This window comes from Haemaphysalis longicornis, unplaced genomic scaffold, assembly GCF_048455015.1.
Source record: "Haemaphysalis longicornis isolate Haplotype H1 unplaced genomic scaffold, Haemaphysalis longicornis Haplotype H1 scaffold_2, whole genome shotgun sequence".
Classification (NCBI taxonomy): Eukaryota; Metazoa; Arthropoda; class Arachnida; order Ixodida; family Ixodidae; genus Haemaphysalis; species Haemaphysalis longicornis.
In genome coordinates this window covers 205,760,276-205,778,554 of record NW_027526295.1, presented here as the reverse complement: position 1 = coordinate 205,778,554, position 18,279 = coordinate 205,760,276, and the positions used below count along the sequence as shown (strand labels likewise).

Sequence of the window (18,279 nt, the reverse complement as noted above, 5' to 3'; positions counted from 1 at the left end):
TGTTGCAAAATTACTGCGGCACTATTATTTCTTTTAATATTGTTTGAAGCGCATAATGAGCTCTAGCAACTAGCACCATTTATGCTAAAGATTTCTTGGCAATGATAATTGAGTGTCGCATTGCACAAAAGTATTGAACATACGTGATCGACTGACCTTCTAACACTACAATAGCATTGGCTATATCACTCAATCGCTCAAGTATATGTGGCTTTCTTTGCTGTCACTGTGAGACAGTCAAGAAGTACCTACTTTCCATGAGAGGGCGACTGGCTGCCACCAACAGACTTGAGACAAGAATAGGAGGGGAAAGAATGGAGCAGAACTGGCGTTCAAAATGCCACAACATTGCTGAAACAGTTTAATAATAACTGCGAAGTCTATAAACAGAATCTATCTTCTGCCTCTGGCTGTTTGTTACAAATTTGTCTTACATTTACGCCTAACATCAATTTCAGTTATAGCTGGCCTATCGTGTGATACGGACGAGGCTTATGTTTCTGATAATTTGCGTATGTAAAATTTCGAGAGAGGGCTCACGTGTGGGTTGAGTGCATAAACTGACGATACGAGGGAATCTGTAACATACCATTTGACGATGAATGGTGCAAATCAGCGGCAACAACATCAACCACTGCTTCTTCTTCTTTTTGTCTTTTTGCTGCTGGCAGGATCCTTGGTGAAGTACAGCATAGCCAACAACTCCGATAAGCTGAGCCCGGACTTTGACATTCGTGGCCTGCTGGATAGCACGAAAGTGGAGAAGATACAGCAGTATATCGGTAAGTGAGATTGCGCCCAATCACCTGTTTTTGAAAGAGCTAGCTTTATTGCATTGGGTACATTCCTGCATAAACTGCACATGAACATTGCCCATTTCTTCGGCCTTCCATTTTCTGCCAGGATATAGCGTGGCTGTGGGACGTTTCTTTGAGAGTGTGGGCCTTTCCATGGTTGCCGGAGCACCGAGGGAGACCGAGGACCGCAAAGGCGCTGTAAGTGCAGCGAGTGTCCCGTACACCTGAACAAATTACGTAAATCCTTAAAGGAGTACTACGAAATTATCGTGTTACGTTTTTTTTTGCAGCCATGTGTGCCTACCAACCAACTAATCGTAGAATGACACATTAGACGGTTGAGCACAGCGTAAAAATTAATTTATGGCACCGTTTATTCGTGTCAGTTTCGGTTTCAACAAAATGAACGCCGAGTGGCCGCCATGACAGGAGGTATCGCGTGACGTCACCATTCTTGCCGTACCGCTGCTGCCCGGGACGCGCGCGCGAGCGAGCGCACGCTTGTGCCCAGACCGGCTGAGGTCTTCACCGTCCCCACGCACGCGGGCAGCATGACATCAGTCCCAAAACCATGACGTGATACACACGCCGGAGCAGCGTGCCCTAACCACAGCCAGCGCGTCGGCTTCGTCACGGGAGCCCCGACGTCGGCAGTTTGGGGCAAGAAGCAGATGATGTCATGTCAGCTCACTCTGGGCTTTCTCGTGCGGGCGAAGATTAAAATGGATTTAAAATATGTTACGCCGAACGGTTGCTGTTTAAACTTGAAGTGAGATATATCCTGATAAAAAGGAAGCATTTTACATAGTTATCTCAGCTTTGAAATTTCGTTTGAGTACTCCTTTAAAAGTGCAATGAGCTTTCTCTTCTTGCCGCACACCTTCTGTAGCTTGGGCGAAGTGATGCAGGAATGATGCAGGACTACATGCAAAACTACCTGCACGTTTAAAGCTAAGATGGAACCACTGCGTTTGGACGAGGATTCATGGTGACATCTTGGGAAGGATGGATACCAGGGGTGGGGCCAGGGGAGGTTGGTCAGTGCGAGCTTTGAGGGTACTTGGGCGTGAGTAGCTGTTTTCTACCCCTAAGTCTGCTAGTTTACAATCTACTGGGCAGAAATGAAGTGGTTGCTACTCCTTGCTGAGGGTGTTAAAGGAGTACTCAAACGAAATTTCAAAGCTGAGATAACTACGTAAAATGCTTCCTTTTTATCAGGAGATATCTCCCAGCAAGTTTCAACAGCAACCGTTCGGCGTAATAGATTTTAAATCCATTTTAATCTTGGCCCGCGCGAGAAAGCCCAGAGTGGGTCAGCATGACATCATCTGCTCCTTGCCCCAAACTGCCGACATCGGGGATCCTGTGACGAAGTCGACGCGCTGGCTGTGGTTGGCACGCGTTGCTCCGGCGTGTGTACATGTAATGGTTTTGGGACTGACGTTATGCTGCCCGGGCGCGTGTGGACGGTGAAGACCTCGGCGGGTCTGAGCGCGCGCATGTGTTCGCCCGTGCGCACGTCCAGACCGGCAGCGGTACAGAAGGAATGGTGACATCACGTGATACCTCCTGTCATGGCGGCCGCTCGGCGTTCGTTTTGTCGAAACTGAAGCTGACACGAATAAACGATGCCGTAAATGAATATTTACGCTGCGCTCGACCGTCTAATGTGTCGTTCTATGATTAGTGAACTGGTAGGCATGCATAGCAGCGAAAAAAACGTCACGCGAAAATTTCGTGTCAGTAAGCCTTAAAGTTAAGTTTGGTTGTGTTAAAGGTGGTCAATTGCTTCAACTGCAAACTGATTAACCTTTGCTTTTGTTTACAGGTGTACTTCTTCACTCAGCAGTCTCCTCAGTCGAGCACCCTGAGGGTTTTGATGAAGAAAGAGGGTGAACAGGTCAGTCTCACCGTCTTGTCTACCTGATGTGAGAGTTGATGCCTCCCCCGAAGGCAGTAAAATGTTCGGCACCACTTTGAGGTGACTGTTAGGTCAACTGTTAATTGGGGTGTAAACAAAAGTTGGTTTATTCAGGAAAGAATGGCTGTTTGGCCAAAGTGGCAGACATTGGACAGCCATTATTAACATGATATGTCGATCGAGTTAACATGAGTGAATAAGAACTTGGGCTCAAACAGCAAAAGGCTTGCTAAGTAGGGAGCAATATGTTCACCTATGACAATCAAAGCTTGTGGGAACAAATGTCACGACTCACTGGAATGCATGTTTTGGTCCAACTCATTGTTTTAAATTTCCTAGCGAAAGTGTCACTGAAGCCACTTAAGTTTGGTTTAAAATGAACTGGCTGTACTGGTTTCACACCTGTGAACAAGGTCTTCTTGCATCTCTTCAATGGTGATAAAATGAGCTTGCATGATTTATCTGGACACTATTCAGTTTGACTGGCATTCAGTGGAAGAAAATGGTTCAGATCAAGTCTTTAGTGCAAGCTGTCAAAAATTTATAGGTAGGAAATTTGTAGGAAAAATTTATAGGAAATTTCTTCTCAAACTGCATGCAAGTTTCTGAAAGCAGGCTAGACTTACAAATGCTTATAATCACAAGTTTTATCATGGAGATTAGGGTTTAATTTTTAAAGCAGTACGTTATAGCTAGAGTGTTTGCTGTATTGTTATGGCGGCAACATAAAAGATATTATTGCGCAGTGTACATAAGCAGTTGTTGCTAGGCCATCAATAAAAGTGCGCAAGAATAATGTGCTGGAATAATGCGGATAAAATTTGTGCTGGAGTAGTGTGGTTTGTGTGGATTTGTGTGGAATAATGTGTGCCATTAGTACCTGGAATTAAATTGTTATCCAGGTCTTTTAATTAAACTGGGTAACAAATCCACTTCGTGTACCAATAGTGCATGCATGTACAGTAGCCGACCGATTTTTCGGATCTGGACGAGAACAAAAATAGTCAGAATAAAAAAGCAGTCTGAAAAATCTGCGAGTCATTACTCCTATGGGACAACTTGCGGTTCCTCGGGAAAGTCCGAAATATCCAGCAAGTATGAATTTTCGCAGTCCGACAAAACGGTCGGCTACTGTATTTCCAAGCAGTGTGGAAATGTTCACAGGTGCGTTGTGAGAACCTGGCATGGCGCCATCTATTGGTTGTCTTTCGGATAAAAATAATCAAACAGGCCTTGTGGTCATTGCGTCGGGATAACGATATAGTGGGAAATGAGGCGCACTTGGATAATGAGAAAGAACAACTAGGATTGCATACATACGGCATATTCCAGCCGTGAAGAGCTTTGTTGACATGGTCGAGGTGCTCGTTTTCTTTACACTTTTTTCTTCTTTCTTTTGCAGATGGGTTCTTACTTCGGTGCGTCTGTGGTGGCTGTAGATTTGAATAATGACAGCTTCTCTGACTTGATCGTCGGTGCTCCTTTCTACTCGCTTCGTTCTACCAGTGGTGACGAAGGAAGAGCCTACGTCTACCTAAGCAATGGAGCCGTAAGTGTTTTTTGGGTGTCTTGCGGAAGAAGTTCCAATTTTGTTCTGCTGTGTGCCATTGTAGAGATCTGTTATAGTGGGCTTAGGTTGTGCAGTGTACCTCTATCTATTTTTTCAACCTTCGGTGGGGTTCAATCCTCGTGTTGGAACTGCTTTTTCACTGGTCCTAAGCACCCAGTCTTTTTTTGGAACGGAAATAGAAGAAAAACTGCCTATACAAATAGAATTTATCATTGTACAGGTAGCAAATAAGATATTTCTTATGCTAATATTTGAACAAACTAGCACTGGTTCTTGTTTAATGGATCAATCATTGCCATTAGGGCCTGGTCGATCGCTGCATATGTCTGCGCGGCAAAAGGAGGAACGGCTACACTTAGTGAGGGTTTATTTACGTCATAGCGAGGGGTTGGGCATTACGAAATGTCGTCTCGCTTTAGATGCATTTAGTACTAGTCACAGTTAGGAACTAAGTGTTCTTTCAGATTACAGTGCAAGTCTAGCGGGTTGAGAAGATTCTTTTGGTGTGTTTGAGTACCCTGTTTTTGTGGTTAGTCTTGAACCTACAGAAGTGCATTGTTGTTCTATCCGTTCTGCCGCAGAGTTTGTCACTGCAAAGCCGATTAATGGGATCGTCCATCCCAGGCGCTCGGTTCGCAACCACCATCGTCAATGTTGGTGACCTTGACCTTGACGGGTACCCAGGTGATAATTTTCTCGATAATTTGACTCGGGTTTGAGGTACATGTGCCCGGGATAAGCAATATTTGCACCCTGTGGCCCGTGCGCTCTTCCCTGAACAATCGCAACAGCGGGCAGAATGAGCAACGTTAAACGAAAATTTCAAGTTTTAAGCTGAGATGCTTACTGGCAAGAAAATTATTACACACGCATATGCATGCATGAATGAATGGGCGAATGTTGTATGCAAGCAACATATTAATTTGGTGGTACTGTGGCACTCTATGGCAGGAAAGGTGCTAATAGCACAGGTATGGGCTGAACAGTTTTGCGGACAGATTGCATTTGTGTGCTTCTGAATCCTTAATTGGCCTTTCTGGCACTTCATATCTACCTTTACATGGTACCGTCCAACTAAAAATACTACTATATTCGTACTGAAATGCCAGTGTGTTTGCACCAACAATAAGTTTACTGGAAACAAGGTAAACAAAACTTTAAGCTCCCTTTGTGTCCAGTAAAAGAAGCAGAAGAACGTACTGGCCATAGCACCAATTCTTATACTACAATTAATAATAAATACCTAAGTGACCATGTAAATAGTTTGGCATTAATTATAAGACATTAGCTCTTCTTTTGAGTCAAGTGCAGCTCTTTCTTGCTACCATGAAAGCTGATGTTTCTTTAACCAAAATCGTGTTCTGGTGCCAAAACGATCATACCATTGTTATAAATGTAACTGTCGCCATTGCCTTTACTGACACCTGAAGTAGTCGGCAGCATTACACAGCTTTTACTGTATTCTTCATGGTTGTTGCATGGAGAACTAGTCAGTTTTTGTTTTGTGAAGTCCTCAGGCACAATATTCTGTTTTTACGAGAATGAAAAGTCAGGACAAAATTTATGGATGAAAAGACAGTAAGACCTAGAAGTATGAAAAACAGCTTTCGACGTCATCAGTCAATATATCCCCCTTTGTTTTGTCTTAATGTGCTCTGCAAATTAACACTAAGCACAGTCGTGATGAGGTGTCGTAATTTATTTCAGACGTTGCCATCGGCGCACCTTATGAACATGGCTACGGTGCTGTGTACATCTACAATGGTGGGAAGAATGGTCTTCGAACTATGTTTAGCCAGGTAAGATAGTTTTGACTGCAAACATAAGTGCTGTCATTATAATGACAGCACTTGTGTACATGTAAGATATACGGAGGAGGACATTCTAGCTCAAATCGAGAAAAAGCTACAGCAATTCTGAGTATTTTCTACTAATAAATAGGCATGATTCTTATGCCGCTTCTCTGTTTCATCAACCTTCGATTTTGTTGGTGGCATTGAAGGAACATGGCAACGCAGACAGAATCTTGTTTTTCTTCTTTTTTCGATCTTCTTTTAAAGGAGCACTGACACGAAAATTTTATGTTACACTTTTATTGCTTTTATCGATGCTTAATGGTCTGGCGAACCTGAAACAGCACTTCAAATACTTCAGCGCGCGATAGTTTATTACATTGAACGGCCTGAAAATCGTTTGTTTCAAATTCCCGCGCTTTCATCCCGAACGGCGCATATGACAGCCTCCCGGTTTGACCTCACCGCTTTGTGCGGACGTCACCGGCGCCCGCTTGAGAGGGTGTTGCGCCCCCTCGCCGCTCGTGGGGCCGCACGCGTGAAGTGACGTCACGAGTTTTTGGCGAGCGCTGTCGCGTCACTTCTTTTTCCTCTCCTGGAGTGATGTCACGCTGATGTCCATTTGCCGAGTGCCGCTCCGCGCGCTGCTTTGTCGGCGCGATAAATGCGATCCAATTGAACTATGTTCTTCGCGTCGCAGGCCGCTCATATTTCAGCCAGGGTATTCTGTTGAGTGAAGGAAGCGAACTGTGCAATAATATTAACGCCGAAAATTGGTGTCAGTGCTCCTTTAAGTACCACGTGAGGGCATTGGATGATCGAGGTAGACCATCATGATTTTGCAAGTCCATTTTTAATTTGGTTGTATTTTTATATCCATTGTTTTTTCTTTCCCTCACGATGATTACGTTTAAACTGTTGCAAAATTAAAGGTCTTAACTTTGCCAATTGCGCATTTTTGTGCAGATACAAGCCATTACACTGTGTTGGGGTACTCGGCTAAGAATGTTTTTGCATTAAAAGAAGTCTGGGTAGGCGGGGTAGGTAAATTAAAGGGCGAATAGCAGATAGATCATGCAGGCAGCGATGTGGCTTTCGAGGGACAAAATGAGAAATAGAGGGATGCAGAAGGCCCCCAGGAGGGATGTGATAAGAAAATTTGAGGCAAAGAAAAGAGTTGGCTAAGGCAAAATGAGATTGCGCAGGAGTCACTGCAAGTAAATAACCTTCATCCTTCACTGGACTGGACATCTGGTCATTGCTGCTGCTGCTGATGGTGATGGGGAGATTATGTCTATATAATAATCGACCAGACGAGAAATAGACTTTGTGATGTTGTTTTTGTTGGCAGCGTATCGAGGCGAGACATATGGACCGCCTGCCCCAGGGCTTTGGAATCAGCATATCTAAAGCGGTGGACATTGACGACAACAACTATCCTGGTGCGTGAGTGAAGGTTTTATGGGTTCATTGTATGTTTGTCTAAATTGCTAAATTTTTTCTTAGGATGTTTTGTGCGGGTAACTTTACTTTCTGGATCGCTACAAAAGGAATACAGCATAATTTAGATACTCCTGGTTTGTCACAAAGCAAAACAAATTTCATGCTATAAGCTACAACTTTTGGAACAAGTCAAGTTGGTGGGGCTTGAACAGCTAGAAAAACATTATGATGTTGTCTGCTCTAGCAATTTATTCCTTTTCTTGTATTTTGAATGTGAGGAGAATGGTAGAGCCAGTTCTTCATTAGCAAGCACCTTGTAAATTTTTTCAAGTGCTTTTTTCTTATTTTTATCGTGTTACTCAATACTGCTGGACAGTAGTAGTTCTTGTGCAATGAATGTTGAGGCCTGTTATGCAACGAAACAAGCCTAACAAACATGGAAAGACTGTTGCACTGTAGACAACAATGTTGGTAAAAGCATTATTTTCGGTTATGAGACACTTTCGGCCGACTCTAAATGCATGCCCTGTGGTATATGAAGCCCTGAGAGAAACCCATAATTGTGAGTGCTTCGCTCATCTAAATGTCTTTTTCTGTACTTTTTTCCAGACATTGTCATAGGAGCCTATGAGTCAAATTTGGCTTACCTCCTGAGGTAAGTCACCTATACTATTTTTTGTCGAATATTTAGTCATTGTTTCGGTGTTTGGTCAAAAAACATTTCTTTATCATTGGTGCATCAAAAATAAGTGCTTTAAGTGAATTGCAGTCTGCAAACAGGAGAGTCTTCTATACTGTGACTTCACTAACAAATTTATTTCCTCTTTTTATTTTAGGGCATTTCCGATTGCTCACGCCAAAGGCTGGATCGAGATTCCAACACAACATATGTCTACCAAGACACCAAACTGCATTAGGAAGAACATTTCCTTTTTCTGTTTCACGGTGAATGCATGCATCTTCTACGACGGAAAGTTCGTCCCTGACGAACTAGGTACGTCCTCCTTGGGTTCTCTAACAATTTTCAGATTATGATGAGCTCGTGTTATTAATTTTTTTCTTGGTTTGTTTTCTACAACTTTTACTTGAAGGAGAGAATTTTTTTATTATTGCCATTTTCTTTATTAATCCATATTTTTCACTAGTACCAACTCCCATGTTGCGCATAAAAGAAATATTTGACACATTTTGCTTGAGTGCTTAATTGCACCAATAGCTTTGGCCTCTTGTTGTTGCATCACTGCATCAGCCCTGCATTTGCACTGCACTGGGGTCTATTCGGCTCCATACTATCAGTCCTCGAACGGCGATTGTGACTCCTGTAGGTGGCTCATTTTGTAAGTTACCCAAAATGACAACTCCGTCACACGCACAAACCGAGTCTGGAACGAATGCTTTTTAGTCTTTTTAGTACAGTAAATTCTTTCTGGATCGCTTATAACTTAAACTAGGAGGGGTGTACATCATTGTGCAAATATAAGTGATTAAAAGACACTGACTGTGTTGGTTGTATACACTTGTATTGATAAATCATTGATCGAATGAGCATCTATTTCTGAAAAGGGTGGCTAGCTACTGGCATCTTTCGTTTTTTTTTTTCCCTAATGAAATGAGTGACCTTTTTTGTGTATTCAGTTCCTCTGCATCCATTCCATGCGGTATCACCATGATGAGCAGCAGCACATGTGCTAAATTGCTGTAGTAGCTGGCCCTGTGAGGTCTGAAATTGTGTGGCACAGTGAGCCCCAAGTCACCCTAAAAAAATTTTGACTTTATTCGATGCAGAGTTTGGATACACGCTGGAAATCGACACCAAGAAGCAGGAGTCCCACCGAGGTGGCTTTGAAGAGGCGAACGGAATAATGGCCACGAGCGTCTACAAGGAACGTTCTCTGCACAGGGGCAAGCAGAACTGCATGTCGGAAGTTGCCCTCATTGATGTAAGTTGTGCGTGCGTGACTTCCCTTCTCTCGCTGCATTTGTGCACGCACGCACATGTCTCTGATGTGCGAAGGCGGTAGCATTACACGTTACCCTCCTGTGTCCCTGAGGGGGGCTCCTTCCAGCTGCTTGGTGGTGAGCCACTTGGTTTAACAGGCCGGCACAAGCACTCGCCAGCTGTCCCATTAACGGCACAAGCCACCGAAGCACTGGATGGCGGTCAACTCGAGAAACAGCCTCTGAGGATGAAAAATTGACTGGGCAACCAAGAAGAGCTCAAATCACATGCATGAATGAGCAGGGAGCGCGAAGTGGGAGAGTCAGGGCATGCAAAAAATGACCATGGAACGCGCTGCTCTCACTCATGAGTGGGAAGAACAGCAGTTTCTTTGTAAGCGAAGCCTTGCGAGTGATAAGCGTGCATGTGACCTGAGGGATAGGTGCTCGGCCCAGTCTAGTAGTAATTGCGCGTGTGACTGCATGCAAGTGAGATTGGGTGGGAGGAAGGACTACGTCCCACCTACCTGCGTGGCCTATGGATTGCTGCAAATTGGTTTAACTTGAGTTCATCGTAAGGAAGAGGGGAATACAAAGTTATTCTCGCCACACCGGGAGAGAACCTCCGAGCGCAACACTCCAGGCATGGGGGATCAACTTTCATATCCCCACAGTGTCAGCAGTTCTTGTGCGATCTTGGCAGGACTTCCTAATGTGAATGGGAACACACATGTGCTGTGCTCAGTGTTTGGGTCGAATTTTGTCAATCCCGTGCTTCCTTTAGTGCTTTCTTATATGCCCGTAACAGTGTACGTATCCATTAGAGAAGCCAACTCGCCGCAGGCACTGAGTGGGGAAAATGAAGGCTGGTCCCACTCGCAGTTTCTCGTTTACTGTTTCGTTTATTTTCGCTTGTGGCGAAGTAGAATTTTAAAGTGGTGGGAAGCCATTTGCCTTGAAATGCTTCAATATGTGCACTTTGACCCCTAAGTGATGAGCACCATATTACCGTATTTACTCTAATCTAACGCGGCCTCGATTGTAACGCGCACCCACTTTTTGCGGTCCAAAGAAGAAAAAACACTATGTCCTCGATTGTAACGCGCACTAGACTTTCGTTATTTAATACAAAAATGCAACTTTTCCTCACTTGGAACAAGCAAGGTTTATTCCAAAGGTGGCACGAAATGAAATGTGCTGGTTATTGCCGGCAAGACAGTCACCACCACGACGGCAGTCTGGGCCAGCGATGGACTCTGTTGTTATGTGTCTCTTAGCCGCCCGCTGGTGCTGCTGCATGTACTCCACCAGCAGGTCTTTTATTTGGGGATATCGCCCCCTCTTTGGTCCGCTGAACCCTTTTCATGTCACCTTGCTTGCGAAAATTTTCACTTCCTGTTTTGCACCAGTCCCGCACCCAAGTGTCCGAAACACTGAACGCACATGACGTAGCCTGATTTCTATCGTTTTCCACGCACAAGATTACTTTCTTCTTATTAAACACAGCATCGTGGTGAACCCGCTGTGTCTTCGCAGTGGGAAATTTTATGGCGGAAAGAACAGAGGAACGCAAAAAAGATTATGCAGACAACAAAGGCAAACATGCGCCAACTACAAAGCGCTGGCTACGCGTTCAGTAGTCAAGTAGCCATCTTGAAACGTTGGTGGCGATACGGCGCCGCAGTTTTGAGTCTTACTCGATTGTAATGCACATGTGATTTTGGGACCTGTTTTGCCGGAAAAAAGGTGTGCGTTAGATTCGAGTAAATGCGGTACCTCTCCCAATGTAATGTGAGGAATACGAGGCCTCAGTAGCGGAATTTTGCCTGAAATTTAAGGAAAACTGTTACGTTCAGCAACGATTTGAGAACACTGTTTCTCTCGACTAGACACAATTTCACTACATTGTTATCTCAGAACATTGTCTCAGTAACTTTTTAGCTGCCTAACAGTCATTGCAGTGCACGCACATATTCAGTCCATACAAAATTGGGAGCCATTGCTCTTTAGCACTGTCAGGAGAGCCTATTATGGCACTGCACACGACTATGACAACAGCAGAGATAAGCTACAGAGAAAAAATGTTAACATTTTGGGGTTCATGGTTCCTACCTCGGTATTTTGGTGCGTGCACTGCATATGGTAGTTTTGTTCTCCGACGCTGGTATTCGTGGCACTAGAAAAATTCACTTGAGAAGTCGTGAAATAGTTGCGGTGCCTTATTTGTCTCTCTTTCTCTCTTTTTTTTTGTTGCAGGGAAATGTCACGGACCTGCTGACCCCGTTCGAGTTTCGCTTGACGTTCAACTTGACAAGAAACACTTCGAAGGCAGATCACCGCTCGTTCTGCCGTAAATGTCCCGTTTTAGATCCAAGCACAATCACAGTAGTGACTAACCGAGTAAGTGAAATTGGGAACGTTGCGTTATTGACTAGGCACTGTTGTCTCACTCCAGGCTTCCATTGTCACAATGATGTACTAAAAATAGCACCAACATAGGTCATTGCTTTTGGACATGTTGTGTGATAGTGTTGTGATGTGTTTAAAAGACAGTGTTGCTGCATTTTTGTAGTGTGGCATTAAAAATGGCTGTGAGATGGCAGCCATTTTTTTCCCAGGGAAGAAAAAAAAATTTTTTATGCATGCTACATGCTAATTGTCTTTTACATATAAACAATTGTCTTTTACATATAAACAATATAAACATACAAACAACATAAACAATTCCACAAATTTTTGTCATTGGCAGTGTCTACCACTTGAGACGTGCTAATTTTCTATATGAAATGTTCAACAAAAATCTAAAAAGAAAACACAAAAAGAACTGATCTTGAAGCTCGCTAATGTAAAACTTACGTGCATTGTAATGTACTTTGTTCTTAGGCATTGAGTTTTCCAGATTATATTGTTTCAGGTTGTTTTGCTTCAGTTATTAAGAAGAGTACTCCTTTTGTCTGAAAAATATTTGCGCATGGTAAAAGAAAAGGGCCTAACATTTTTAATAGGAGCAGGGTGCCAGAACTTCCAGCAAAATGGGAGTGTAGCAATTTGGCCGCACTACCGTGCAAAGTGCCCGTTAATTTACATCACTGAATAACTGCTGGTCCTGCAGCAACCTTCTTTTTCTGGTTGAACATTCTGTTGTTGTCAGAGTTTTACAAAAACCTGTATTCATCCTGCGCTTTTCTTTATTTTTCGCCCACCTATTATAGACAGCCTTCCAAGTTGCATGTGGCCCCGACAACATGTGCATCGCTGATCTGGAGCTCAAGGCCACCATTGAAAAACACGAGTAAGCACCAAATTTTCTGCAATATTGCCCTTGCAGGGTGGGGGGGCCGTCACTACAATGCCACTTTAGTGTTGCTTACCATGCAGCACAGTGCGTTTGAAATGCATGCCAATAAGCAAAAAAAAAAAAAAAAAAAAAAAAAAAAATTATGGTTGATCTGTCTTTTATAGGAATCGGCAAAACACGAAAGTGAAAGGGGCCTTCACAGGAGCAGTTGATTGTTAAAGGAACCTCCTTCATGTGCCAAGGGTTCATGAGCCTGACCCTGAGAAACATACAAGAAACGAAAAACAGTGGAGGGTGCCTCAATTCACGCGCGTCCCCCGTACGCGAAAGTGCTGGCATCGAGGCGCCAACTGTCGGCGCTCATTAGCGTCATGATGCGCTACTTCGCTTCGCCTCTCCTCGATGGCAGGCCATCTGAATGAGTCATAGGGAAGGACATAAGGCGCGTTCATAGAGCTGCTTACGTAGCGCAGTTGGCAGAGTGCTTGTACCTCCCATTGTGGCGAGAGAGTTCGTGGGCTCGAAACCGGGCGCCGCCGCGTCAGTGGAACTTTTTCTGGCAACATCACTTCCGTGACGGATATGATGTGACTGAGATCTTAATGTACCCGGGCATAAAACACTTTCGTGTTAAAAAAAAAAATGCAGCTTCGATACAAGTAATTACACAGTGCTTATAACTTCCTTTAGTGTTTCTTTAACTGAGTAATCCCCGGGAAAACTTGCTTTCCTCACAGGGACAACTCTCCGTTAGTGGTGGGTGGGGACAGCCTGGCATCGCTCAACATCCACGTGAAGAACCGTGGGGAGGAACCTGCGTATCTTGCACGGGTGGAGATCCACCTGTCGGAGAACGTGGACATCATCAACGTGGCCAACTGCGAGACCAAGACCAACTCGTCCCTGCTGTGCGACGTGGGAAACCCCCTGCACAAAGGAGCTGAGGTAGGAGTTGTCTGAAAAATAAAAGCCATTCCACTCAATGGGAAAGCCGTCGGAAGTGCAGAGCAGTGATTCGCCATAATGGGCTGTAGCGCCGTTTTCCGCTCACTGCTACCACCCAGTGCAATTCAAATTTCCCGCCTTCGCAGTGCTCGCGCGCCCCCTGCCTGAAACTGCGCCAGCGGGAGTTCTGTTCTTTTTGTGCTTGCTTTTCCTCCCGCACGTGCCGGCGTTGCCCTGCCACTTTTTTCCCCTTACTATCGTAAAAACCAACCCAACGAGCGTTCCTAACTAAATGAACGCGGGTCCGGCCGGTTAGTTATGTATATTTCACCTCAAATATACCTACAGTTTTCTTTGCGCTAAACAACGGGGAGATGTATGACAAGTGCCAGCGGTTCACGAGTTTCGAACGCTTATGATGATATAAACCGCTTGGCTTTCGAAACCTCTGGGTTACGCCACGACAACAGCTGCTACAACGGAACGCTGTGGGGCTCTACTTGGGTCCAGCAAGCAAGCTACGACAAGTCGAGCTCCTAAAGTACTGTGCACTTAAAAGATGTGCTTGGTGACTGAGTAGTGGTATGTTGGTGTTTTTGGTACAGTGGCTTGGAGGCTAAAGAGTGCCAGGTCTAGTTGAGTGGTCTGCCAGAATTGCGTGAGGTAAAAATTAATGAGATAAATGTGAAGTGGGTAAAAGTTATTAGCATGTGGGTGCAAAAAGCCTTCACATTTTGTATTGAGGATCTTTTACACTCGCATACTCTGACAGACCACTCAACTAGACCTAGCCTTCTTTGGCCTCCAAACCCTTGCACCGTAAGCACCAACAAGCTACTGTTTAATTACGGAGTGCCTGAAATGTACCAGGGCTGTGATGACAAGGCTGCTTACAAAAAAAATTGAGGGTCCAATGCGAATGTGCACTAACTTACAAGCAAATATTCTTTTCTTTTCTCAACAAAAAGAGACAGTGGAAAGTGTTTAAGTCGCCCTGCAGGCTTCAATTTTTTTTTTTTTTTCAAATAGTACTGCTTGCTTACACACATGTAACTGACGGGCATATTAAGATTGTCAAGGCACAATTTATATTCGTCCATTGTTCATGCGCATTTGTTTCTGTTTTGGCATGTTTTACTGCTGCCTCAGCCCCTATACAGTCGTCCAGGTCTGAACTACCGGTTTTTGAAGGCCAGTCGTTTTCATTTTCAGTCGTCGCTTACCGTCAAGCTGGGCCTGACGAAGATACAAAAGAAGCTGGAAATCCAAGTTGTTGCCAAGACGGATAGCGTGGATTCGGACTTGAGCAACAACCAAGTTCTCATCGCGCTGCCGCTCATCTATCGGGGTGACATTTCGCTTCAAGGGTGAGTCCTTTTGTTTGTGCCTGCCTACTGGCATTTAAATTGAGAGCAAGGCTGAGCCTTGTCGCAAAAGATCTTTGCTTCGGGGCTCCACTGCTTGTTCCGCTAAATAATGTGCCACAGTTCAGCTTAAAGAGAAGAACCATGCATTGCTGTACTTCTCATGAGGACTGTGCTTCTACTTCTCGTTCTTTCCCCATGATTAGTGAGGAGTGATAGGAGAGTGATCTTGATCCCATTCATTGCTTTGCACCTTGGCATTAGAGGGAAAAAGGGGTGTTGTCATCTCTAAATCACTGAAGAGGTTGTCATAATGATGGCCAGGACATTGCGTTATGATGTATGTACAGGAACTTTTTCTTGGAGTCAGTCATACTGACTCATACATTGTATTCTAAGACTACATTTTCCTGTTCAAGAATGCATATGTACTTGTTGTATGAGTGACTCCAAAGCTTTTTTTTTTTTTTTTTAACTTTAGCCGCTGCACTTTAGTTGGAGGATAACTCGAGCAGTTTCAGGTAAAGTGTGTGCTTCTCCACCCAGAGTCTGTCTTGGTTCTTGATTCATTTCGCAATCACCTGACCTTTGAAGTGAAAAAGAAGATGTAGGAAACTCGAATGCAGCTTGTTGTTATTCCCGAAAGTGCGATGTCCGTGCTGTAGCCATTCAATGTTGGTCTGAACGAACCCTTCGAAGATAGTATGGGGCAGCTGTGGGAAGGACTAGATGTGGGAAGATCAGGCCTTGATGCCTTTGGGTAGGATAAAGCGACCAAGCACCGCAAAGATCACCAAGTGGTGGCCCAGAACATGGTGTAGCCTTTCGCGTGACATGGTTGTTTGCATGGCAGCGAAGGGTTCTTTACCTAATGGCCTGGATGCTACGGAGGACGACTTGATCAGGGAGCAAGAAAGTGACTAGTAGGAGGACTCCAGCACTGACAACGATGGTGGCAAAAGCAGGGGGTGAAATTCGGGGGGAAGGGGGGAAGGGGGGGGGGGAGAATTTAATCACTGATGGCAAAAGCAATGAGTAAAAAGAACTTCTTAAAAAAAAAGTGGCCAGCATTGGCCTGTATTTGTTGCAAATAGAGGTACTTTTACCCTCTTCATTTCTTCACAGTACATGTAGTTTTTTTTTCTGGGTGTCATGAAAGTCACCCCTTGCAAATTATAATCATGGTATTGTTAAATTTGAACTATTAAGGTTGTAAATGCATGGCATCTGGTCCGTAGGGAGTCCTGTTTATCATATATTCAGTGTCACTATTTGAGTCACTACTGGGGCCAAATCCGACTGGGTGCCGGAAGGGCGCCGGAAGATATCCGGTGGGGTTGATTTCCCGTGGGGTCTACGGAATGTCACCGAATTATAGCCAAAACTTATTCGTGCGACCGCTGGCTGGGTGGCGTTTTCGCTTCAAGCCGATTGCGTGAGACCCTGCGGGAAATCAACCCTGCCGGATATCTTCCGGCGCCCTTCCGGCACCCGGTAGGATTCGGCCCCTGGTGTCGCATTCGTTCAGCTCATTCGGTTCTCTCCACATCTGCAATTGCTTACAGGGCAGCTTCTGTGAGCCAGCTGATCTACAACGAGTCCACGGATATTGTGCCTCTGGTGCACACCTTCACGGTGAGTGCATCAGTGAGACCGGGAGCAGCAGTGAGCACACCAGTGACTAACACATTTGCGGGGAAAAATATTGTTGGTGGCAGGGCATTACATTCGCAAGATTCTGAGTTCAAGGTTGGGCAAGAGGCACTTTGAGCCAGGATAGCACTTGTTCCTTTTTGTTGACACACAGAAAGTGAATTTGAAATTTCGATTTCAGAGGTCAGATACAGGATGGGGCGAAGTTTGTTTCGCGACACAGCTGTAGTTTCTCTTATTCAAGTCACTGGTGTCATGACATGAACATGATCATGTTTATGCTAGTTCGCAAATTTTTTAATGCATATCCTTTCTTGTCCTTTTCTCTTTTTGTTTCTTCACAGCTGGTAAAATACTATGACAGCCCAATTGACAGAGTGGCTATCACGATATCTGTGCCACTGAGGATAGCAGGAAAGAAGGAGAAGTTCATGACACTACAGAGCGTGATGGTGAGTCCTTCTTGTTAAACCTTCCACATAGTGGGCTTCCTAACGTCGCCACTTCAAGGCGAACTGCAGTGGAAATTCTTCTCGGCCAAATTTTTTCTCATCATGGGTGAGGGGCAGACAAACTGAGCTCTGACATGACTGGTTAGCCAATCACAAGCATTTGAAATTCCTTCTAAGCCAACGATTGTACACTTGCCAATGTTGAATGCAAGTAGCTGTTGGCACTCAACATTTAAAAATAGCTGAGTTTAGCTGGTGCCATGCTTGAATGTATTTCAGGCATCATATTTTGTACCTTGGAGTGTTTTAGTCAGGCTGTGTGGTAATGGCGTTTTCACAACATCAAAATTTCTATTGCTGTAGCCTGTGATACAGTTCTTTCATCGTATTTCATGAGGAAAAAAGCATGCCTAATTTTTATTAGTGCGTTTTATGATGCATAGTAGCCCTAGATGTGTAAGTCTGTAAGTTGGACAACACCAGCCAGCCATTTGAACAAAGCTTATCAGCTCACAGAATTCACTTTGAAAAAAAGCCAGTCTTTGCTCTACTGGGTTAGCTTATTGTTGATAGAAGAAAAAAATGGTGTTCAATTTGAGAGTAGAATTTTATTTACAAGATAAGTACAGGTGTGCATTGTTGCTATAGGTGCCCAGGTTTTTACCTACATGTGTACTGGGAATTACGTGCTACAGAGATCAGAGGTCTTCTTTTTTTTCGGAGGTGGCCATGGCAATGAAGGCACTAGATGTTTTTGTGTTAATTATTTATACTTTCGCCTTTTGATCTCACTCAGCAGCGCAAGTACCTCTGTCATACATGCTCTAATAAAAGTCTACGCCACCTGTCTTGCTGGCAGAATAAATTGCACTGTAAGCAGCTACAGGTATATCCATACACTTAAAATGGGCCTGTGAGCTTTTTTCTTGTAACGATTCTGTTATCAGAATTATGATGATAATGATGATGATGGTGATGGTGATGCTATTATCAAGACTGATGAGGCATCATGAGGGTTTTGTTCTTAAAATTTCCCCAACCACAGTTCTGTTCAAAAGGTTACTCATTTGGTACACTCCGCTTTAGCATTGAGTTGACTTTTCTT

General features: G+C 44.2%; 1 protein-coding gene across 2 annotated transcripts in view; it reads left to right on the top strand.

Annotated features, from left to right (window-relative positions):
• Positions 1 to 18,279, top strand: part of LOC144169810 (integrin alpha-9-like) — a 91,764-nt gene that overhangs the window by 61,155 nt on the left and 12,330 nt on the right. For both annotated transcript variants that reach the window (XM_077699169.1, XM_077699170.1), the window contains 16 exons: positions 672 to 782; positions 904 to 995; positions 2,626 to 2,697; positions 4,121 to 4,267; positions 4,870 to 4,972; positions 5,996 to 6,087; positions 7,433 to 7,523; positions 8,134 to 8,179; positions 8,361 to 8,518; positions 9,310 to 9,464; positions 11,719 to 11,862; positions 12,675 to 12,754; positions 13,498 to 13,705; positions 14,918 to 15,072; positions 16,635 to 16,704; positions 17,067 to 17,174. In XM_077699169.1, the coding sequence (XP_077555295.1) occupies positions 672 to 782; positions 904 to 995; positions 2,626 to 2,697; positions 4,121 to 4,267; positions 4,870 to 4,972; positions 5,996 to 6,087; positions 7,433 to 7,523; positions 8,134 to 8,179; positions 8,361 to 8,518; positions 9,310 to 9,464; positions 11,719 to 11,862; positions 12,675 to 12,754; positions 13,498 to 13,705; positions 14,918 to 15,072; positions 16,635 to 16,704; positions 17,067 to 17,174 (1,832 nt within the window). The remainder of the gene's footprint in view (positions 1 to 671; positions 783 to 903; positions 996 to 2,625; positions 2,698 to 4,120; positions 4,268 to 4,869; positions 4,973 to 5,995; positions 6,088 to 7,432; positions 7,524 to 8,133; positions 8,180 to 8,360; positions 8,519 to 9,309; positions 9,465 to 11,718; positions 11,863 to 12,674; positions 12,755 to 13,497; positions 13,706 to 14,917; positions 15,073 to 16,634; positions 16,705 to 17,066; positions 17,175 to 18,279) is intronic.